General features: G+C 41.1%; 4 protein-coding genes across 5 annotated transcripts; 2 read left to right on the forward strand and 2 right to left on the reverse strand.

The window, feature by feature from the left end:
* Nucleotides 1–91: 91 nt before the first annotated feature.
* Nucleotides 92–11,595, forward strand: Clu (clustered mitochondria protein homolog). The gene is made up of 17 exons (XM_076818984.1): nt 92–351; nt 4,418–4,719; nt 4,797–5,219; nt 5,292–5,658; nt 5,763–5,899; nt 5,970–6,250; nt 6,374–6,500; nt 6,579–6,753; nt 6,828–7,030; nt 7,098–7,239; nt 7,315–7,520; nt 7,598–7,804; nt 7,874–7,972; nt 8,061–8,405; nt 8,477–8,749; nt 8,838–8,963; nt 9,043–11,595. The coding sequence occupies exons 1-17, from the start codon at nt 261–263 to the stop codon at nt 9,703–9,705; spliced, it is 4,167 nt and encodes a 1,388-aa protein (XP_076675099.1). The 5' UTR covers nt 92–260; the 3' UTR covers nt 9,706–11,595.
* On the reverse strand, nt 9,742–14,037 carry LOC143372627 (U6 small nuclear RNA (adenine-(43)-N(6))-methyltransferase). The gene is made up of 5 exons (XM_076819032.1): nt 13,530–14,037; nt 13,236–13,455; nt 12,867–13,007; nt 11,602–12,790; nt 9,742–10,945 (listed from the first exon to the last, which is right to left on the reverse strand). The coding sequence occupies exons 1-4, from the start codon at nt 13,632–13,634 to the stop codon at nt 11,670–11,672; spliced, it is 1,587 nt and encodes a 528-aa protein (XP_076675147.1). The 5' UTR covers nt 13,635–14,037; the 3' UTR covers nt 9,742–10,945; nt 11,602–11,669.
* A 262-nt stretch (nt 14,038–14,299) lies between these two features.
* Nucleotides 14,300–18,111, forward strand: LOC143372634 (uncharacterized). Of its 2 annotated transcripts, none has more exons than XM_076819052.1 (4): nt 14,300–14,714; nt 16,255–16,459; nt 16,669–16,864; nt 16,953–18,111. In XM_076819052.1, the coding sequence occupies exons 2-4, from the start codon at nt 16,287–16,289 to the stop codon at nt 17,244–17,246; spliced, it is 663 nt and encodes a 220-aa protein (XP_076675167.1). In that variant the 5' UTR covers nt 14,300–14,714; nt 16,255–16,286; the 3' UTR covers nt 17,247–18,111. The 2 variants fall into 2 exon arrangements, with proteins under 2 accessions (XP_076675167.1, XP_076675166.1); XM_076819051.1 differs by lacking the exon at nt 14,300–14,714 and adding an exon at nt 14,919–15,906.
* LOC143372617 (protein HID1) lies at nt 17,825–22,966 on the reverse strand. Its single transcript, XM_076818993.1, has 12 exons — nt 22,766–22,966; nt 22,177–22,536; nt 22,050–22,103; nt 21,752–21,975; nt 21,428–21,669; nt 21,125–21,355; nt 20,913–21,038; nt 20,594–20,850; nt 20,284–20,527; nt 20,067–20,206; nt 19,821–19,987; nt 17,825–19,728 (listed from the first exon to the last, which is right to left on the reverse strand). The coding sequence occupies exons 1-12, from the start codon at nt 22,829–22,831 to the stop codon at nt 19,506–19,508; spliced, it is 2,334 nt and encodes a 777-aa protein (XP_076675108.1). The 5' UTR covers nt 22,832–22,966; the 3' UTR covers nt 17,825–19,505.

Consider the following 22,966-nt stretch of genomic DNA (forward strand, 5'->3'; position numbering starts at 1 on the left):
GAAGTGGCGCGTTCGATAAGCCGCACCAGCGGAACACCAATCGCGCACATTAGACTTTGTACTTCGTTCGAAACGCACGTGCGGCAGAGAGAAAAGCGGCTCAGAGTGGTCCCGGAGTTGGTGCGCTGCCTCGTGAAAAGGGACGGACGTTGTTTGGGAGCGACTCGTAGAAGGTGTGCGTGCGTGTTAACCGTGGGCATAAGGACGTGGCGAGGTGACGAAGGGCCGTGTGAAGAATCGCGTACGATCGTCGGTAAGAGATGACACTGGGCGCACAGATCGAGGCCTCCGCGGAGAACGGGAGCACGAAAGATCCGCTGATGAACGGCGACGAGGACGGAGCCGCTAATGGTCAGTAAGCCGATAATTCTCTGGCGTACGCCCTTTAATTCGGTTTCCGCAGTACGAGGTTAAAACGGGCCCTCCCGGCGACGTTATGTAATGACTCCGGGTGTCGTCAGGTTACCCTGCTCCGCTCACGTTAATCTGTGCGCTCTAATGACGCGGCCGCGGTCGAAAGCCGGGCCCTCCGTCTGTTATGTAACGCGCGAATTGTGCGAATCTATGTACACCGCCGGGGGTCATGTGAGCCACGAGCTTCGGAAGAGGGATGCTAGCAGAAGACGCGATCCTGTGCTAGCAGACGAATTTCTCCCGGTCCCGTGGCCACCGATTATTACAGAGCGTGCCGCACGCTCGGCTTCATTCCCCGTGGACATTCATCGTCGTTAGGTTTGCAAGCAGAGTTGCACAAGACGCGTGAACGTATCTCGTTTGACGTGCTACATCCTCCGAACACGGCGTGTACCAGCGAATCGATGAGCAATGCCTCTGGTTCGGGCCGTTCGCACGCAGTTTCTTATATATTCGAAATGGTTGTGTCGCCGGTGTAACTGTGGAAAGCACCTCGGAGGAAATTAATTCCATACAAGCACGTGATTTGTTTCACTTGGGATGATGAAACCGCGTTACCTGTCCGCGGTTTGATTTTGAATGACGTTAGATTTGTTTTGTTAATTCGGTAGCATTTGTTTCGACGATACACTGGGATGTATTCTATTTCCTGATGCTCTTCTTTGATGAGTTGTGTTCAACAGAGAACGATGACTGAAACGGTTATCGAATTTAGGGAATCGATGTAATTTTAGGTATCGGAAACAATAGGTGTTTCTTTTAAGTTATGCGAACGTTTTCTTGATATCGAATTATACGGGTCGAAGGGTCTGAAGGTGACAGGTTATATCTACTCGCAATAAAAAATGTGCAAATTATGTTGCGGAATGATCGTCTTTTTTCACGTGAAATAATAATGGTGCGGTTTTATTACTGGAGACCATATGTTTAGGTTATTTCTTCAAAGGTGATGGTTAGTGGCGTGCGAGCACCATAATTTGAAAGGAGCCGGTGATTTTCCAAGGGGCGTCAGTGTTATTCGTCACTGTCAATTGACACTGGGCTTGTTCCGTTGACTTGCTCTGTTTTTAGAGCTCCCTTTTCCTGAAAAAAAGAGGCGAGGAAAACACGTGCATGTTAATGACCTCTCGTGCATAGGCGTAACTACTGAAGATGTTGGCGACGTTCGAAAAAGTACAATGGAACATTTGTCTGAAAAATTGTTGTATGAAACTTTTCACCCACTTCAAAATACATTGGCTAGAATCGCGTAAAAGACATTCAAAATTAAGTTTTCTTTAGAAATCAAACTCGGTCTCGCGCGGGTATACGGTTTTAATTTAAACGATTGAAATACAACGACGGTGTTTTACAAAGGGGCGAACGTTTCGAAAGAACAATGGCGAATTGCAAAGAATTATTGATAGCAGGGGTTATCGGTCTTCTTTCTGACGTTGCGTTTCGTTGTGCCTTGGTTCGGTTCCGATACAACAAAACGATATTTCGCCGCGGTATATCGAGCGGTTTTGAAACGTGGTTATATTACGTAAGTTATGTCATTACCGTGCGCAAAATATACTGTAAATCAGATTCTCCTAATTTCCCTACAATCTTACAGTAATTCCTCAGTCAAAATATATTGTACACAAAATTGTCTTGCAATTCGGAGCAAGAATATAAGATTATTTAATATACTTTCAAATTCTAATTTGAACAAGTAACGGCACTAAAATGTTGACTGATTTATTCAACTTATTCACACATAATCGTCGTATGAATAATTTTGAAAGCAACCTTCGAAAGGCGGGAAAATACCAATGAAGGCGAATACTTAACGTTCTATGTACTTTTTTAGCAGCAAACGCGTATGGTCTAGCGGCGTCGTGCCTAATGTTTGCATTTCGATTCGAACGTCCATCGTTACGTCTAATTCACCTATCGCTTGTAAGATCGCGCTTATGTCATTACACAATCTTGTTTAACCGGTAAACAGACAATGCCTTCGCGTGATTTCAACACAATTATCCTATAGATCCGTTTTCTTTTGTACTTACCACGTACGATTAGAGGAATATTGCATCTTTATTAGTCGGACTATAAGCTTCAAAGACACGAAACATAGGTTATGTTAAGAGGTTAGCGAAACAAAGATACCAGAGACTATAAGAATAAATACAATTTTGTTTTAATATTTGCTGCTTTTCTATTCTCCTACTTTTATAACGTTCCTCCAAAACATGTTTTTTAAAATGAATCGGCTGTTGGTTCACAGCCTTAGTCTTCACTAGACAGTTAACAGATAAAATCTGAAGGAAATCCATAAAACAAGATAACGGACCCAAAACGATTTCGTGTTTGGATTTTTCTACGCGATCTTATCTTTGGGCTTCTTTCACGCCAGCGCCCCTTATCTTTTTTTTTTCTATCGATAAGGAAAGAATCCAAAAAGGACGATTTCGAAATGGAATAATAAAACGCCAGGCGATAAGGTCGCGATATAGCTTTGTAAGCGACAATTACTTTGTAAGATAAACTTGCGTGAGCTTTTATATATGAATATACATATCTTCAGGCCGACGAAACCGAAGAATTTAAAGAATTAAATTGCTACGATAAGACATTTTTTATTGGAGCGATACTTGATAAAATATACATGTATTTTCAGTGTCAAGGTTTTCTCGTTGCAATGTTAATGCGATCTATCTTCTCGATATTTGTGCGGAACATTTGGGTTTAAAATAGTCCGAGTAAAATTGCGCGCTAACATCACCGAAAACAAGTAAATTATTACGCGTCTTCGATTAATATAATATTAATAATTACATTTATGCTATGCACTTTCCACGAAGCTTTAGAATTGTTTATTTTTGAAGAGCTATTGCAGAAAATAAATTAAAATGAATTTATAATACGCCCCAAGCGCTGATTTGGACAAAACTTCTCCATTTCCATTCTACCTTAATACGTTTGGATGAACGGCTCCTAAAGACAATTCAGAATTTTGATCGAACACTTATCTGAATATGTGATCGCGGTACTTGGTAATCAGTACAGAAAGTCTGCACTAATACTCGCTTCACTCAAAGAGCAGTGCTTGTACATATTTGCGATAGCAATTGCGACTATTGTGATTCTAATTAAATTAAATTGCAAACGAAATCTTATAATAAATAAACTAGACCTCGTGAAAATTTGTTACACATAGGTGTATATTTAGTATATTTATAAAATTCATTATTCCTGTTACTATTTGAATTTTATCGAAAATGCGTCATAATAATTAGAATTAATTTTTATGATGTATTTTGATTATCATCTCGCGGCGTTGATGTAGAAATCGTTAGAAACTGTCCTCGCGAAGGCCGCTGAAGATCAAGGTCTCTTAGGTGCGAATAACTCGAAATATGTTGGCCGTTTAACATCGGCGTCGATCCATGGAGAGCGCTGTTATTGTGTCGCCTGCTCGATCGCAATTGACGATGCAGCCTCGAAGATCGACGTACGCTAGAAATGAATGTATATCGCAAACATGGTATCGGTAAAAATAGTACGGCATTTGAGTACGGACTATTTACATTGCCGTTTATTTATAAGTGCATTGGTGAATGTAAGTGGCAGCCCGAACGGATGTCCACCGCCGTATCTAGTCGAAGGCGCACCTTGCTCTCTCCCGTAGCATAATCCTTAGAATCACTTATCCGCATTCTCGTCACGATGGATGTGTTCCAAGAAACGACACACATTGGAGCAACATTCACTTGAAAAGACTAAACGACCACTGTATTTTGCACGTATGCCAACGTAACATTCTTTCGTTATACTCTTTGAAATACAAATGGGTTTTAACTGTTCCTTGCGCCAGCAGCAGCAGAATTTTCACAAGGCTGCTAAAAATTTAGCGTGTGTATTTGAGAATTCAAAAATCAATGTAGGAGGTACTAAAAAGCTTCTGTAACATTTGATTCGCACCTATAAAAGGGCAACATTTGGACAGCGACTGATCCATGCACAAATTTCTGCTTAGGTATGAAGGAAACTGTGGAAGAAGCAGGAAGCGCGAGCACTGTAGCGAAGAACGTTGTTGAGAAAGGTGAAGTCGAAGCTACGAAAGAGGAAGGAAATGAGAAGGATAAAGAGGAGGAGAAGGAGAAAGAGAAAGACAAGCAGAATGGCAAGAGCGAGAAGGAAGGAGAAGGTGATAAGGATAAGGATGCTGCGAATGATCAGGAGGTTGTATTCATTCAAGACATGGGCTTCACTGTTAGGATTGTTAGCCCGGGTGCAGAGCCATTCGATATCCAAGTCTCCAGTATGGAGCTGGTTCAGGTAACTGAATCATTGTAAACAGTGTCTATTCGTTGTCGCCGATAGTAACAAACTTTTCTCTCGCCTCTTGTTTTCAGGAAATCCATCAGTTGCTCATGGACCGCGAAGACACCTGCCACCGCACTTGTTTCTCCCTTCAGCTGGATAGCAATACGCTGGATAACTTTGCAGAACTGAAGAACATTGAAGGCCTAAAGGAGGGTTCGGTGATCAAAGTCGTGGAGGAGCCGTACACGATGCGCGAGGCCCGCATACATGTCCGACACGTTCGTGACTTGTTGAAGTCTGTGGATCCAGCGGATGCTTACAACGGTGTCGAATGCAGCAGCTTGTCGTTCCTGAACGTCGTCACTAACGGGGACATCCTCGAGAAGAAGAAGAGCAGGGCAGACTCGGTGGACTGTACGCCACCAGATTATATCATACCCGGATGCAAAGACAGGCCTTTGTTACCGCTACAGCCACAGGCTAAAGAGCAGAAATGTCCTCCGTGCTTAAAAGTAAGACTGGAGATTCGTGAGCGCAGCGGAACTCCTTTAAAATAATTGATTCGATCCGATTGTTCGTTGCAGGTTCTAACGACGTCCGGATGGAATCCTCCACCGGGGCACAGAAAGCTTCACGGTGACCTGTTATACTTACACGTGGTGACCCTGGAAGACAAGCAATACTATCTGACTGCCTGTGCCAGGGGTTTCTTTGTCAATCAGTCGACAAAAGAGGTGTTCAATCCAAAACCAGCGACCCCGAGCCATCTGTACCACAGCTTAATTGAGCTACTGAACCAGCTCAGCCCAGCGTTTAAACGGGGTTTCGCTTCCATGCAAAGAAGGAGGACACAGAGGCATCCTTTTGAAAGAGTCGCCACACCTTATCAGCTCTATGCGTGGAGCGCGCCTCAAATCGAGCATACTATTGACGCGATACGTGCTGAAGACAGTACGTTTCACTTCGAACAAAATACCCCGTGTTCGCGACATAGAACTTTAATGGCACACGAGATACTCGTTCATTCTACAAAACAATAATTCCTTTATCCGCAGCTTTCTCTTCCAAGCTGGGCTACGAGGAGCACATCCCCGGCCAGACTCGAGACTGGAACGAGGAATTGCAAACCACGAGAGAGCTGCCGCGCAAAAACTTACCTGAAAGACTGCTTAGAGAACGTGCTATTTTTAAAGTACGCGAATCTTTCAATATTCGAATGTATTCTACGTGGAACGTATCTGTTTTATCAATGAATAATTTAGGTTCACAGTGATTTCGTTGCCGCTGCAACTCGAGGGGCAGTGGCGGTTATAGATGGTAACGTAATGGCGATAAACCCAGGAGAGGAGGCGAAAATGCAGATGTTTATATGGAACAATATTTTCTTTTCCCTCGGGTTCGACGTGAGGGATCATTATAAGGAACTCGGCGGCGACGCTGCCGCGTTCGTCGCGCCTCGAAACGATTTGCAGGGTGTACGGGTTTATGCCGCGGTCGATTTGCCCGGTCTTTACACTCTTGGCACCGTTGTAATCGATTACAGGTTCGTACGAAAGCACTATGGCCGTTTTTATCATGGTGGAGATCTTGTAGCGGATCACATTTTTATATACGTTACGAACGGATGTTAAGTTCTTGTGATAATTACTCGTATTCCTCTGCATAGAGGATACCGTGTCACCGCACAGTCAATCATCCCGGGAATCTTGGAACGCGAGCAGGAGCAGTCTGTAGTTTATGGTTCTATAGATTTCGGGAAAACGGTTCTCACGCACCCGAAGTATTTAGAATTGGTATGTTAAGCGACAAAGTTATATCGTTCGCAAGAAACGTTTCTGAATTATAAGAGGCTGATTGGTTGTGTTTTATAGTTGAACAAAGCTGGCCAGCAATTAAAGATTCTTCCTCACAAAGTGATCAACGATGCTGGAGAAGAAGTGGAACTTTGCAGCAGCGTGGAATGCAAGGGCATCATCGGGAATGATTCTCGGCACTACGTGCTGGATTTGCTGCGGACTTTCCCTCCCGATGTCAATTTCCTTAAACGTAGGTTGACGTAATTAGCGATGTATTTAGACTTATTTCAATCTTTTCATTCCTTTTAATATGCTCTCTCGTAGTGGAAGGTGTTGAGCTGACTAAAGAGGCCAGAGCTTTAGGGTTCCCGATCGAACACAAGCATAGATTAGCTTGCCTTCGCCAGGAATTAATCGACTCCTTTGTCGAAGCTAGATACGTTCAATTCATTAAGCATGCCGCTGTTCATCTTCAGCAACTCACGTCTGCGAGGAGAGTGCAGAAGGAAAAGGAAACCACTGCTAAGGCAAGGATTCATTTTTATCGATGAACGAAATAATGGACTTATTGGTGAAAACAGTGTGTAATTTCAGGAGGGTAAAAAAGAGGAAACGAATGCCATCACGGTAGACAGCAACAAAGAAGATTCCGCTCAGTCGATTATCGAAGCAGACGAGGCTAAGAAAATAGTGGAGAGTATTACTGACTCCATCACAGGCGGAGAGAAGCAAGAATGTAAATAACGGAATGTTACTTGTACTTAAACAAATAGGAACAACGTGATCATTACTTTATTCTTCTTTTTTTCAGTGGAGGAGAGTACCAAAGAAATAGTTCGAAGGGCCGCAGCGGCGGTTGGTAGCTTACGAGAAGCTGAATTCGACGTCAGATTTAATCCAGATGTATTTTCTCCGGGTGTCCGCCACCCGGATGCAAACGGTCCAGCTGTAAAAAAGCAAAAGCAGTTGGTGCAAGATGCTGCTGACTTCCTATTGACTGTGCAAATTCCAACTTTCGTGAGTTCTATTATAATTCCAGTTATTAAATCGCCATCCGCCGACCACATTTACTTAGAATATAATTTCCTTTACAGATTCGAGAATGCTTGGACCACACGGCCGCCGCGATGGACGGCAGTACATTGGTAGAAGCATTACACGGCAGAGGTATCAATGTACGCTATCTTGGCAAATTGGCAGCAATGTTAGCCGCAGTCCCACAATTACAGTATCTGAATCGGATCGCCGTATCGGAGCTCGTTCTGCGCTCGGCGAAGCACATCTTCACATTTTACATGCAGGTATACCGATAGGAAATAAAACGGCCCCGTTAATGTCTCCGTGAACAATATCTAATACACATTTTCCAGGGTACAGAATTAATGAGTCTATCCGCTGCCATCAGTCATTTCCTGAACTGCTTACTGTCTTCCGCGCAAATCATTCATCCTCAGCAGAATCTGGAAGAGGTACGAGAATTCTAAACGCAGGATGCCGTCGGGTATCAAAGAGCAGACTAATAATCTAGGTGAAAGCTTACATGATTGCCGATTTCAGCTTCAGACCAAGACCGCGAAGCGACGAAATAAAAGGAAAGGGCGAAATAACGGCCCTCAACAGTCCGAGGTGGAGTGGGCATCGCTGACGCCCAAGTCTCTATGGCAGCAGATCAAAGCAGACTTGAAGAGCTACTACGATTGGGAGACACCGTGTCCTGAGTCGTTGGACGCCACCATAGAACACTTTCATCTTCAGAAGATTTCTTTACTGCGCGGCTTCTGCATAAAGACCGGCATCCAGATATTGCTGCGCGAGTACAATTTCGAGAACAAGAACAGAGCGACATTCTTCGAGGAAGACATACTTAACATATTCCCTGTGGTGAAGCATATCAATCCTAGGGTAAGCGACAAACACACGAGCTTCCATTATTTTGCAATCGCATTATTGTCCTTTACTCGTTCTGCTTTTAGGCCAGCGATGCGTACAACTTTTATACAACAGGGCAGAGCAAGATCCAGCAAGGATACCTGAAGGATGGCTACGAATTGATCAGCGAGGCACTGAATCTCCTGAACAACGTGTACGGCGCTATGCACCCCGAAATCGCCCAGTGTCTCAGAATGCTGGCACGATTGAATTACATAATGGGCGACCACGGGGAGGCTCTCGCCACTCAGCAAAAGGCTGTTCTCATGTCTGAAAGAGTTAATGGAATAGATCATCCGTACACCATTACCGAATATGTTAGTATCAGGCAAGGGACTTTAATCTGTCGCATGATATTAACAATATGCATCGCGCTGCACTGTCACCTTTCGTATATGATTAAAGATTCATCTTGCATTGTACTCTTTCGCCAATGGTCAAGTTTCCGTGTCGCTGAGGTTACTCTACAGAGCACGCTACCTAGCCCTGCTGGTTTGTGGTGAAGATCATCCAGAAGTAGCGTTGCTGGACGTAAGTATTGGTTTGATTTTCAGAGAGGAAGGGTTTTTTCTTGGACAAGAGCCATTAACACGTGCTACTGTTTATTCAGAGTAATATTTCGTTAATTCTCCACGCCGTTGGGGAGTACGAACTGTCGCTCCGATTCTTGGAGCACGCTTTAGCCTTGAACCTTCGGTACCACGGCCCGAGATCCTTGAAAGTCGCTGTCTCTTATCACCTTGTCGCGAGGACTCAGTCCTGCATGGGCGATTTCCGCGCGGCGCTGAACAACGAGAAGGAGACGTACGCTATCTACAAGCAACAGTTGGGCGAGGACCACGAGAAGACCAAAGAGAGCAGCGACTGCCTGCGACACCTCACGCAGCAGGCGGTCGTTCTGCAGAAGAAAATGCACGAAATCTACACGGGCAAAACGGGCGTGATCCTGCCACCAATCCAGGTGCAACCACCGAGCATGGGCTCGGTGCTAGACATGCTGAACGTGATAAACGGTATTCTGTTCGTGCAGATCAGCCAGCAGGATATCGAGAACTTCAAGGCGGAGATTGAGAAGCGGCAGAAGGAGCAGACGCCCGAGGGCGAGATGAAGGCGATCCAGAACGAGAAGGAGAACAAGAAGGAGGAGAAAGACAATAAGAAGGAGGAGAAAGAGAATAAGAAGGTAGAGAAGAAGATCGAGGCGCAGAAGGTAGAGTCGAAAAAGCTGGAGGAGAGCAAAACTTTGTTAGAGCCAGTGGTCGCGGAGAGCTGAGCTCCTTTCAAATCGCCGACGACGATTACTTAGTAGTTCTTTTTTTGTTTCCTTTGATTCCTAGTCTTTCCCTGCCCGCGTCCAGTCTTTTTCAAGGGTAACGCGAACACGGCGTTACGCTATCGATTGGGATATAACACGGCAGTGCTCGCACGTCGGACACCGTTACCCTCGGTGTATTCGTATTACATTTTAAAGTGCTATCAGGTTTGAAGTTTCACAGCGTGGCCGATCGGCGCGCGTGAGATTCTCGGGAGCGTATGGTATGATTTTCCTCGATTCGCGGTTGTATTATGCCCGGTCGCAGAATTCGTTTGACTGATTTACGGCCGCAATACAAAAAAAAAAGCGTAAAATGATTCATCACTTGTGTAAATAATTCGAGTGGAAGCGAGACGGAATTCATTGCCTTATCGCGTATGCTTAATCATCACGATATTCACGATTTGACTAGTTTACAGATTTAGGGAGTCGCCACGAACAAATAGGCAGCTGAAAAAACGAACTGAAAACGGACGGTCTCGTCGCTGTCGTCAGCTTTCTTTTTTTTTATCTAAGGGCTCAACTGATCGTACTTCATGAAGAAGCTATCGGTATTACGTACGCTACACTTCTATTAACCGACAAAATAATAATTAGTGTTTGTTCCAGCGTACTACAGAAGTGTTACTAACACTAAAGCGGAACGGAAAGTGCCGGAGAGAAAATGAAACGGTATATACAAGGATCGTTTGTAAAACAAATAATGGACGTTTATTATCGTAGGATATAAGTGAAACGTTTTCCTTTTTCTTTTCTCTTTTTTTTTGTACATCTTCGATAGTATATTTTATTAGTACATATTTGAGATCATTGTTTCGTGCCATCCTAGGCATCGCTGTCATTTTCCCCATCCTAGTTGCCATCGAAGAACTGTGTATCGAATACATGAAGGCATGTAGTATTTTTAAATTCCGGTGGTTCACGGTTGGCCATGCTGGGCTCAATGCAAATACCGTGGATGACGGAGCGTTCTTAGGAAATACATATCTTTCTCTTTTACATTGCAAGCTCGTCAGTTTAGAACGCATCGAAGCCAATGGAGAAAGACTTAAGTATCCGTATCGTATTCAACAAGAACAATGCAACAATATACATAGCTTTATTTCTTGCTTTTTATCTTCCTGCGTACATCACACGAAGGGCTTTCTTTCATCGATCCATCATTATCGTTTAGTCATCGGTCCGCGCCAGTTTGAATCTGAAACCAAGGCTGTATTTTTATGATCTTCCGCCCCCCTTGTCGTTCGTACGAAAAGAGATTTATCTTATAAAAAGTAAGGATTGGTGGCAACAGAAGCATGGTGTAATGACAGACGTATGCGTTGTTGCATTCGTGATCGTTGACACAGTTATCGGAAACAGCTCATTAGTCAAGTTATTATAACAGTAGCGTCAATTTACTATTACCATTAGAAGTAACGCAGGTAGTCTCTAGAGTTATAAGAATGAAAATCAACTGTTACCGAAATGTTAATCTACATCCTTTTGTTACTCCATCGCGCATCTTCGTATCGAGTGTCATTCGTTTTTTAGTGGATGACGGGGAGGCTAACAGTTCCCGCGATATAAAATTTTCCTTACGATCAAATCAAGTTGAAGGGAAGGATATCGATCGTCTGTTTGATATGCGTTTCAAACGAAGAAATTAATTTTGCGTCTTAAGTCAGTTATGTTTATAATGATAATGAAAGGCGAATGAGTAGACATGCCGTGTAGTTTCTATTTAACAAGTTCGTACACATTACGATATGGAATATTATATTGCACTTGTTAGCCAAAATGTACGATAAAGAAACTAGGTGATAAGGACTATTGATTATAAATAAAGTTAAATACTTGATTTACATATATTACCTATTACGTGATTTCGACAAGTCAGCGTGTAAAATACAGCATTTCGTATGGAACATTTAGTTAAACCTTTAAGACGATTCTACACTCTTCTGAAACGACGAGCACTTGCTTTGTTCAAGATTCACATCAGTTTCACACGCGTTACTATCGCTCCTCTTTAATCGTTTCCTTTTCTTTTTATTCGATCCCATGTGTTGCTTCTGGAAATACTCTCTGATGTTTAATTTGTTTATTAGATACTGTTTGAACGTTTCCAATGCGTTCCTACCGCCACGTCCTCTCTCGAAGACCATGGATATCTTTACATTATCGCTTTCCGATTCTTCTTCGTGCTCTATTACTTCGACAAAAATGTTGCATACTAGCAAAGGATCTTTAGTAACCGATCCTTCTATCGCCATTTCAGCTTGCCTCTGCTCAGTTCTGCTTTCTGAACTGTCAATTTGTTTTTCTGCAGGGTTTCTTATAACACCAGTCGCGCTCTCTGCATTGTCATCTTCGGATTCATTCATTTTCCTTTGAACTAACCGACGTTTTCTACGTGCGTGCGACCACGTATCGTTCTCTGCGATTAATTGGCACGACCAACCGTTGAAATCATCAATGGGTAGGTTCAGTTCCTTAATTTCTAAGCGCAGCTCTTCCATCGTCTCTTCTAAGAAATTGATCAGTTTATCAAAAGAGGGAAATTTATTTTGCTTCGGGAATTGTATCTCCGTTGGACGTTGCTCTTTTAATAATCTCGCGATGTAATCTCCGCTTTTGCGGATAACAGGTGCACTTGTCAAATCAATGATATCTTTCGACAGAAAAGTCCAAGCCAGTCCCCATCGTTTAGTGTGACCCTGACAAAATTCCGTCCACGTCGCATTCTCTATGTTCCTTTTCTTTAGTAATTTTAACAAGAAAAGCAAGTTACTCCTTCGACCAAACATAGAGGTGTAAACTTTCACCTTATCTTTCGTCTCTATACTCTCGTCGATCATTTGCATTACAAACGCTCTCTCACCACCCTGAATTGAGAGCTCTGCTTCGCTTCCAGTAGGTGCATTTCTCGGTGGCAATCGTTTCGCTACTCTCTCCGATGAACTCTCCATCTCAAAGAAAGGTGGATTGCACATGGTAAAGTGGTAGACTTTGCCTTCTTCTACGACATCTTTCAAAATCGTTTCCCCGCTCACTTTGAGCACTGTAAAAGATATATAAATTTTCATGTCAAAAACTTATATAATTTCATGGTGCGGTAACGTAGAGCCAGAATTTACCCTTTATTAATGATTGCAAGTTATTGTTTTCAACGTGTCGCATGGCTGTTTTCACGCTGGTTTCATCTACTTCTGTGGCGATCATTCGATTCCCATATGTTTTCGCGAATAGCAAAGGATATATGCAAATTGCACCCGTGCCTGAAGGAAAGAATCAAATGTTTATAACCATGGAGGTCATACTTTAAGTATTAAGCTGGGTTTACACCTGACAAGTGACTCGGCCGAGTGAAAATCTTCCCCGCCGGATTACTCGGCCAAGTACTAGAATATGCGTTCAGACTGGGCGACTGCTCGGCCCAGTGGCCTCACTCGGCCGAGCACTCATCAGGTGTAAACTAAGCATAACAATCGCTTAATTCTTGATACCTATATCTATACCAACAACACTCTCCATGTCGTTGATAGAGGCATGTCCCATTAAATCCTCGATCCATAAAATATAGTTCAAGCGTAATGGCAGAGTCGGCACCAATTTATCTGGTGGTATGTTTACTTGCAAATTGAAATCATGTTTCAATAAAACTTCTGTTAATACTCGCAGACTATCTTCGCTCCTGAAATCGATCTTCACCTTGCCTGTCAGATCCTAGAATTTAAATAAATAGAACATGTTAAAAATCGCATCCAATAAATATTTATGTAAATAGAAGTGTCACTTACTGTTATTGCGATATTGCGAAATTCTGGATACAGCAGCGCAAGTTGTTTAAACTCTGGCACGGTTTTATATTTATTTCTTGGATGCATAAATTTCCTTAATGACATTTTTCAATATTTCTCTATTTCGCGTGATATAATTAACTCTAAAAGTTAATAAATTGATTACGAAAGAATCGATAATTCGTTTACTTTGTCCAATGGAACAATTCACTGAAAATGGGGTTATGTTCATATTTTGTTAAACTGGGGTTATGTTCACAGGTTATGAACAAATTTCTTTATTTATCTGTTTATTTGCAATATCAGAATGTAGAAGTATTCTGGGAGGGCTGGGGGTCATTATGCAACCATTTTCAACATCAGAATTGTTTATTTATTGTTGAAAAAAAACTTTTTAAAATTTGATTATATCGTTTATGGACACGCGAATGCTAGCGGCGCGTGGCGGTGAAAGGTGTAAATTAAAATGGACGTCAAAATTCATGGACCTAATTTTTCTTATCTAGGTCCAGTCCATGTCAAAACCTCCCTTTTCGTCACTTATACTACCTACCGCGGAAATCAATAAATGATCCTTTTTTCAAAATTCATTGACGAACTTTCAAAATTGCATCTCAAAATATAGTTCCTTAACTATCTACCCATATGCTATTTGTTATTATTTTGTTTATAATAACTTAGTTATCAATCATGGACACCTGTACAACAATCGCTTTGCTGAGTTTCCTAAATATCTCCGCCTAAATCAAATAATCATTAACTTAAAAAACATTCTCTTCTATTTAGCTACAAGTCCTTCGTTCCAAGTATCTTCGTCTTTCTCTAAATATTGTTTCCTTTCACTCTAAAAGGTACCTCCTCGCATCGTGCGCTCTTGCTATCTCGGGCAAAAAGTATCAGGCGTGCATAACCACAGTTAGTGACACGATACTATCTCTATCCTTGTTGCAAACTCTCTCTCTCTCTTCTTAGCCCCGCCCCTCGAGCGACCACCACTTCTTCCTATGGCCTTGTTAACTCAGGAGAATTTCTACTCCTATTAAGTAAGAACATGTGCAGTAAAGTATTCTGCACAATCAAATGGACAGAATTATCGAAAGGAAAAGTACTGCTTCTAAAAACATTAAATAATTGTTTATTTTCACGTGAAATGTGTCCAAAATGCAGCGCAGAAGATAGCTAAAGGTATATGTACATTGTTAAATGAAGCTTCAATGTGTACAAATTTAAGCTAGAACATGCACGATTCATTTCACTATTCTCGAATAAGTCCATTCATGGAAGAAAGATACGATTGTATGCAGAGTGTATGTACTTACAAATATGTTTATTTCTATATTTATGTACAGTCTGAGGTCTCGAGCCTCGAACAAATATACTGTAATTCATTTTACAAATTTGAAACAACAATTCTGCTAAATTACTTTTATTTGTATGATACATTATACATCTTCTCTTGGCTTGAGATCAACCCTAGGACATGCTTGTGCTCACAGTTCCATATTGTCCATGATTCTATTTATTGCAGACTGAATGAAACATACTAACATTTACTATAAATAAAATTATCTTCGATCCTACGTACGCATATGTATAGATTCACCTACACTACACCTACGACATATAAAATCTACCATATGAGCAATTATTAGCAATGCTCTCGTTCATATATGCGGGTCAATATCTTCTCCGTTACATTGCTATGAAACGTACTTATAAATGTCAGGGACTGGAACAGGAACAAACCCCTTATCTGCGTGCATAGCCAGTGCATAGCATTAAGCATAAATATATAAATTCCACTTCTGGCTCCATCAATGAGCTTGCCCGACTACGCACGTAGTGGATAAGGAGAACATAAGTTTCAGTAGCGTTGGTATTCCTGACTTTAAACTAGCAACGGCAGAATTTCAAGCCGCGTCTAGGCTCCCGTATCGACGTGTGTTGTTTGAATGTGGATGACCACTGCGTTTGCATCAAGCTCATCGGTCTGTCGCGTGCCCGAACTTCTTGGACCGTCAAAGTGAAGGTGTATTTCGGATTACGTGGTGCATCGGGTATATCGCCTCGAAATGACGAATGCAGGGAATGCGCCGATGCGGCGCATCGATTTAAAATGCATGGGAAATGGGACTTGAGCTGGGCGACCGTCTGCGAGCTCGCTGCTTAGGCACCTATCAAAATGATAAATGCCTGGTTTATCATTTTCGCTGCGCTGTTATCTTGCCGCGCTGATATCTTGATGGTACAGTGAATAATTAGTCTCTGAGAAGGATCGAACGGAGCATGCATTTCTGGATTAATAAACCGGCGGGCAGGTACTACGGTTTCACTGGCCGCCGATACCCCGCTACACCTCTGCTGAAGACGCGCTTCAGTAAGATAATTTCAAATGTACCCGTATGTATTTGTTTAACGTACAAGTTCGAGTGCTCAGGAGGATAATGAGAAGATTTTGGAGTAGAGTTAGAGGAATGCTCCACTGAGGGGAATGGAATGTGTAGCGTGTTTAAAATGCAAACTGGGCGAGCATGTTGTTAAGAACAGATTTGAACGTTACGACTTTGGTGCTCGTAGCTTACGCATCCGTCGACTAAGGGAACAAAGCATTGACGCACTTGAATGTTAAGGGTCTAGAGTTAATGCTTGTTATTTCTGTAGTAGTGGTATAAGTGGTATAATTTCTGTAGTAATGGACTGACCCTTGTATTCGTTGGTGTTTTAGATCGATACCGGTACAATGCAGAGCTGAGACAAATGGTTACTCCGCTCCATCGATTCCAGAACCTACATGCTACAGGAAATGTGGCAGGTCCTAGCGCCGTAAACAACTGCAGAGTGATCAGAACAATGATAAGAGCTAATAATGAAAGTGAGAATAGTTTTCCAGTTGGCTCTACTCAACGCACCCAGCCAAACAACATCTCCAAGTAATTAAAGAAAAAGGTCTACTAAGAAGATTCTGAGGAACATGTTCTTCTTATATACAGGGTGACTCACTTATACATGTCTATCAACAGAAAGTACTTATAAATGATTCGCCCTTGATAACACCTTATACCTGCGGACATATGAATATTTAAAGAAACTCCAGTAGAAAGTGGCGACTGAATCTAATCGAGGCTTCGTATGTTCGCAGTAATGTAACAACCGCTGGGAATAATCAGTTAATATTGTCGAATGCTACTGCGAATGGAACAAATAGAAGCTTGTTGGACTTTTCAGAATTCAATGAGACGGAACTAGCGAATTACAGATTACGTTACGCCGTCTGTATAACATTTATACTCGCGACTGGTTATATCGTCGTTGCAAAATTTTACTTCGGCAATCAAGTAAGTTGCGGACCCTCCGTTTCGAACGATTCGCACTTTGTCATGACTTCTTCGTAACTAACGATGGATATATTCTTTTTTTTAATAGAACCAAGGTATAGAGCTAATCCTGTTTTGGGGTGTACTGACATTCTTATTATTTGCATGCTTTTACACTACCCTGCATCGCCGAAGCCAACGCAACAATCATCAAGAGCATCACATTCAAGAGGAGCACATCGCGGCTGTGACTGCTACGAGCGCGATACCCAATGAAAATATTAGGCCCATTTCTGTGGTGCGACAGAATCCGCCGCCACCTTATCATATTGCCATTTTAATTCCACCGCCTAATTCGTCCGACGAAGCTCCGCCACCGTCGTACGATAAAGTCGTGCGATAAATATTACTAAATGGATCTTGCGTCACAATGTATAGAACTCTATCACTATATTTTTCATGTATTACATTTTTTAAAGACGAAACATTGATACGGTATACAATCAAGACATAACATTAAATGTAAACGTTATTCACCTCTTAAATTATGGAGGAAATAAGTAAAAAAAGAGAGCAAAGGTATCAGCAAGTTCTCTAGCGTAGATAAATCTTACATTTGTGATATAAATATCGGTGACTTAAGGAATGCACAGGACTTTATTATGGGCATTGCGCAATGTCTGAGCCATAAAAATAGCGCAAATGGTATCTCGCTTGATGGAAAGAAATGTATACTTCAATTTTGTATATTTACGTACATGCTCGCAATTTATTTAATCAAGCGAAACAGATACATGATGATAGTACAGCGGGGAAAAGGAAAGAGAATCATCTCTTTATTTTCTTTAGGGAAAGATGATTTCTTTGCAAGCTGACTTGGTCGTGTTTGATGTGTAAACCGTTCACACTTTCCACAAGCTAAAAAGTATGGATTTAATTACAACTTTCATCCTATGATTATGAATAAAAATGTAGGCTAAGTATTATATGCGTTCTATATTTAATTATGCACATGTACATAATATGGATAAGAGTGTACATACAATACACGCGCGCACGAGCATACACATACATTTTTGCCAGGCTCTCAACATTTGCGGCTTAACGTAAACTCGATGACTATTACGAACGATTCTGTAGAATTTCTTTCGGCAATGTTAAAAGTGCATATATGCATGTAAAGTATAGCTAATGTATAACGTTGTCTTCGCTTTTCAAACAAATTTATGTAATACATCGTCGTATGGAATATTATATTTTAATACTTCCGACTAGCAATAAATTTCAAGCTACACTTTCTTATATTAAACTATAGCTTGAAAGTATTGGATATTTCCTTTTTGGCGTTCCATTACCTTTTTAAATCGGAGTACGAAACTCGTTACAAAGTTCTGCTGCACTACACCTGTATAGCTGTATCACGTAATGATTAAGTGTAGGGGCTTACGTTTGTATAGATAACGTGCTTGCGTATCATTTCATTACGAGATTTACATATTAAAGAAACATATTTTTTCTGTCGATATATATCCAACATGAAGTAATTACACTGATATGCAAATAAAATGGCTATATGAATATTATAAAAGTATTTTAGATTGCATCTAAATTTCCAATAATCCACTCCTTGTATAATTTATTCATTATGCACGTTACAAATAATGTGTAAAGAAATAATGAAAGGAAATTAGGAAGAAGTTAACGCAAAAGAAGAAAGGAATGTCGTCTTATTTAATTTCAATTAAGCATTTAGTAATATTTTTATTCTAAAATTTATGTACATATAAAAGTAATGAAATTAAATAAACAAAGCTCTATAATCTTATCGGTGCATTACAATAGTTAAATAGATTCCCTTTCTCATTTTTGTACACAAAGGATTGTATGATTGTAAACCTTTTACCGAAGCTTGATAAGTAATAAAATTATTTTCCATTCCGCGAAGCGTAATTTTCAATATTTCGATCTTTATAGCGCTAAAAGTTAAAAATGATCAAAAATGGATCATAAATTTAGATAATTCAATACATATTATGCAGCATGAGGTACCAAATTATTTTACAAAAATTTAATTGCTACTACACAGACATACAAAGCCAGTATTTTACAAATTTTGGTTAACATAACTAGGATGTTCTGTTCTGTAAAGAGAAATGGAAATATTAGGGATGGGTTTCCCGAAGCGTCGGAACCTCGAAACCCAAGGAAGTTTCGAGTTTCGAGAATTTAAAAATATTAAAGCTAGCAAAAGATGCATAATTACTCTTCGATAAAACTAAGTTACTGATTAAGTGATGTCTTTCCATTCTGTTTAGCGATTTGTCACATTTACATCTGTGAAGGCACTTGCATAGTCGCAAATATTTGCACATTAATCAGTGACAGTTTAGAATTATAACATTACATTAGGATACCATCTAGCGATCAAGGTTTGTAAAATCAGTTCTGTAATTCTGTGTAATAGATCGGTACGAGAAGCTACGCTTGTAAAAATGCCTCCCATTACCGAAGTAGTAAATCTTATCGCTCGGTGCAAATTATAATAATTATCGATTACTGGGACTTTGTTTGTCCTATTAAGGATACAATATTTTATGCTGGGGTGGCATGCGAGTTCCGGTGCTAACGGTAATCATAATTCACTCAATAATATGCACCGTGCTTAAACTCTTTGGATTTCGAATAACTTTACGTCTGTATCATACCAAATCGGCGGCTCAACGTTTCTCAAGTATATAACACCCCACATGTACGTTCTGAACCAAGCAGTTGTACCTGCGTTCACTTGATATCGCCTTATTAGAATCGGATGTGGTACAGGAAGCAAACCAACCAGCGTGCCGTGTTGTAAAAATTTCAGAATTTCACTTTCATCGGTCAAACCTCTGAAAAATTTTTATAGACAGAGATGCCATTAGAATACATTCTGTATCGAGAAAACACAGTTGCAATAAGAAGGGTGAAATATTACGCTTACTTGTCGATGCAGATCTTCTCCACTTGCGGTACAAGGACTTGGAGTAATCGCATAATGGTCTGCAACGGGAGTTTACTTTTCCACTGGTACACCCAGTCGCTAGAAGGAACCCACTGATTCACATTGTTAGGAGAATTAGTGTGCTCCGTCACTCTGAGGCCCCCCTTCTGTTCAATGAATCAAGAAATAAATCATATACAGGTATCGCGGGAATTTATAGACAAAGATATACAGTTATTTTCTTACTGGTATAACAGAGCTTTTAGTAGAACTCATTAATTCCTCTGCATTATTGGTATCACTTTGATGATTAGGCTTCCCTACATTAACAGTTACTGAAGGACTTAATGGATGCGCAGACTCTTTCTCAGTCATTTTTTCTATACCTATCATAAAAGTAATTTGGGAGCAAAGATTTTGGTAATATCTACCACTGTTACGCAACGCGATAACACAAATTTACCTGGTGTTTCTAATAGGGAAGCTTTTAACGTTCCAGGCTCTGCGGGCTGGGCTGGATGGGACCCCTCCATCGCGGCCTCGTTAACATTTTCGGTGGACGTACTAGCAGGCACGTGTCGACGTTGTCTCTTGCTGAGAGACTTCGCAATAGTGTTGCAGTCACTCGGTAAGTTCGCCAACGCGTGGAACACCTGTCTCTTGCGTATTATAGTGTAAACCAAGTTACTGTTCCCATCGAACTGATACTAATGAAACAGAAGCTTTGTTGAACTCGTTCAAGTATGAATTATCTTTACAAATGCGCGAGTTACCTGAATGATATTGTTAAAGATCTCGAGAAGGAAAAATACTAAATGGTGATTGGTGGGTGCTGAGAACAAGAACCAGGGTGTACTAAATGCTTCGAGTAAATGCAGCAACTTGGTGCTAGCCACCATCGACAGTGTTTTGAGATATGGAGAGACGTTGACTAGAATCGTTAACAGGCAATCGAATAATGGCTGCAGTCTTTGATGTCCAGTCGTAATTATCTTGTGGAAAACGGTCACCAGCAAGTCGGCATGCGTGCCTGCGAGCAATTTCATAATTTTTTATAAACCTTCCGAGTAATATGAAGCAAGATTGTAATACCTGTAAAAACGGGAATGTCCATGGGTACTGTTGCTGTGTACGGTTTATTTAGTCTGACGCCAAAGTTACGCTCTCCGCTCAAAAGAAGTAGGATAAACACACCGATGTGCATTAGTCCAACCCGTGCTAGAAAATTCGTTTCAACTATTATATATAATCAAGGAAGATTTATTCGCACTCGGCCAACTTTTGAGGAGTTTACCAAGACTTACATTGATCTGCACGCGAATCATTTAAATGATACAGTATGGGCACTAATACTTCCAGAACGTCTGAACTTTTTAGCACGTAGTATAAAAACTTTTTGTTGTAATCGCACATCTTCCAAAAGAATACCAATAGCTCTTGATGAAAGTGTACCTTTTTAGTCGAGTTCGGCAAGTATGTCTGCATTAACGGATTATTCAGTAATCGCGTGATACCCTTTAGTACGAACTGAAAATCTGCGGAAATAGGTGTGTTTCGGTATTATATTTCTCTTCGATTACTCGCTCGAGTATGAAGGTGAGCGTTACCTTCATCTCGATGGATGCGACTCAGATAATTAATAAATAAATTATCCCCGATAACTCCCTCCTCCAATGGGGTACCACCGCTGGTGTCATGATCCAACGTCACTATAAGGATCTGCAACGCAACGTCAACTAAAGGTTCCAACGAATCGGTAAATAATAAATGATTGTATGGCACTCCTAGTCCAACCGGATCGTACGCACACACTGTGTTCAACAGTGACGTGAACATAGGCAAGGCATGCCTGTTATGGAAAGATAAAAATTCTCTTTAAGCATTTGGTTATACATGTAGGTTCGTATGACTTTACAGTTATTACAAAGCACCTATTTTCAGGACTTGTTAAGTGTTGGATCCATCTGTTCGGAGTAACCGAAAGATCCATAGGAGGATTGTACATCGTTTCGCTGAAGCACGTGACCAACAGCTTCAGCAATTCAGTTCTATTCGAATCCAGAATTGGATATCTAGGAGGCGAATGCGCGAATCCTACGCCAGCCTCCCAAATGTACTCGCAACTATCTATAGACTGTAACTCTTCCGCTTTATCCTAAGTAATCGGAGAAACAAAATACATTAGTATCTGAAAACTTTCGCCACCTGCAAACAGTGAAACATGCTTACCGGGCCAGATTTTCTATTCGCGGCTACCGTAAAGTCGGGGCAAAACAACAGATCCTGGAATAGAAATGAGAATGAGAGAAGGAACGTTTCTTGCCTTCTGTAACGCTAAAGAATCTTATCATCTTACGCAGAGTGCGTTAAGCAGCGAGTGAGCCAACGGCATGCTTTCTTCATCCTCTTTACCAGGTAAGCTAGACCAAAAGAATCCTTTCCAATCGGGATCTTCGAAGATATAGGGCAGCAATCTAGTCAGCAAGCGGCAACAATTCAAAACGGTTTGTTGTTCTCTTTGCGTTCTACAGCTGTTGTCGACTGCCTTCACTAATTTCTCGACTGCTTTGTAGCATAATGTAGCTAAATTGGATGGTGCTTCTTCCCTTAATATGCGAATCTCGGGTGCAGGGATCAAAGTGAATATGTCTTGGACGTTAGTCACATTTTCGGACCAAAACTGGTCCCAGAACGTGTCGTCTGATGCTTCGATCACCTGTAATTAAAAGGTACCTGCTGCATTTTTTAACCTAAACCTTAAAATTTCGAAAGACAGTTCTTCCGTAAGAATTCAATTCAATTTACAGAAGAAAGGGGTTGATCAGTAATCTACATAAAGAATATTGCCATTACTTCGATGGCAATAAAAGCTTGTATACACTTCATTGATCTGAAACGTCAGACCGATCATATGTTGGTGAACCAGACAACAAACAACATTTTACCTGTGTTTTCGACGTCAGTTGAACGACCGCTTTCCGAAAGTTTAACTTTGTGTCAGCATTTCCCATGTTGTTCTAAGTTTCGTCCACTTACGATTAAAAATTTCAGTGCTAAATTCCACGAACGGTCTTGTTTTACTTTAAACAAGAATGAGCACGGTCACCGCCATGTTTACACGCTAAACCGTGCAGCAGTGTTGCCAA

Source organism: Andrena cerasifolii, chromosome 8 (assembly GCF_050908995.1).
Source record: "Andrena cerasifolii isolate SP2316 chromosome 8, iyAndCera1_principal, whole genome shotgun sequence".
NCBI classification, from domain to species: Eukaryota; Metazoa; Arthropoda; class Insecta; order Hymenoptera; family Andrenidae; genus Andrena; species Andrena cerasifolii.

Coding starts and splice junctions, on each gene's coding strand:
- Clu (XM_076818984.1), top strand. CDS start 261: ATGACACTGGGCGCACAGATCGAGGCCTCCGCGGAGAACGGGAGCACG. Junction 5,220..5,291: donor AATGTCCTCCGTGCTTAAAA/GTAAGACTGGAG, acceptor TGTTCGTTGCAG/GTTCTAACGACGTCCGGATG. Junction 6,501..6,578: donor ACCCGAAGTATTTAGAATTG/GTATGTTAAGCG, acceptor TGTGTTTTATAG/TTGAACAAAGCTGGCCAGCA.
- LOC143372627 (XM_076819032.1), bottom strand. CDS start 13,634: ATGTCATTAAGGAAATTTATGCATCCAAGAAATAAATATAAAACCGTG. Junction 13,456..13,529: donor TTCGCAATATCGCAATAACA/GTAAGTGACACT, acceptor TTTAAATTCTAG/GATCTGACAGGCAAGGTGAA. Junction 13,008..13,235: donor TGTTGTTGGTATAGATATAG/GTATCAAGAATT, acceptor TCTTTCCTTCAG/GCACGGGTGCAATTTGCATA.
- LOC143372634 (XM_076819051.1), top strand. CDS start 15,816: ATGCATTTCTGGATTAATAAACCGGCGGGCAGGTACTACGGTTTCACT. Junction 15,907..16,254: donor TCTGCTGAAGACGCGCTTCA/GTAAGATAATTT, acceptor TTGGTGTTTTAG/ATCGATACCGGTACAATGCA. Junction 16,865..16,952: donor AATTTTACTTCGGCAATCAA/GTAAGTTGCGGA, acceptor TTTTTTTAATAG/AACCAAGGTATAGAGCTAAT.
- LOC143372617 (XM_076818993.1), bottom strand. CDS start 22,831: ATGGGAAATGCTGACACAAAGTTAAACTTTCGGAAAGCGGTCGTTCAA. Junction 21,356..21,427: donor TCGCATCCATCGAGATGAAG/GTAACGCTCACC, acceptor CTATTTCCGCAG/ATTTTCAGTTCGTACTAAAG. Junction 20,528..20,593: donor TCTTTAACAATATCATTCAG/GTAACTCGCGCA, acceptor CTGTTTCATTAG/TATCAGTTCGATGGGAACAG.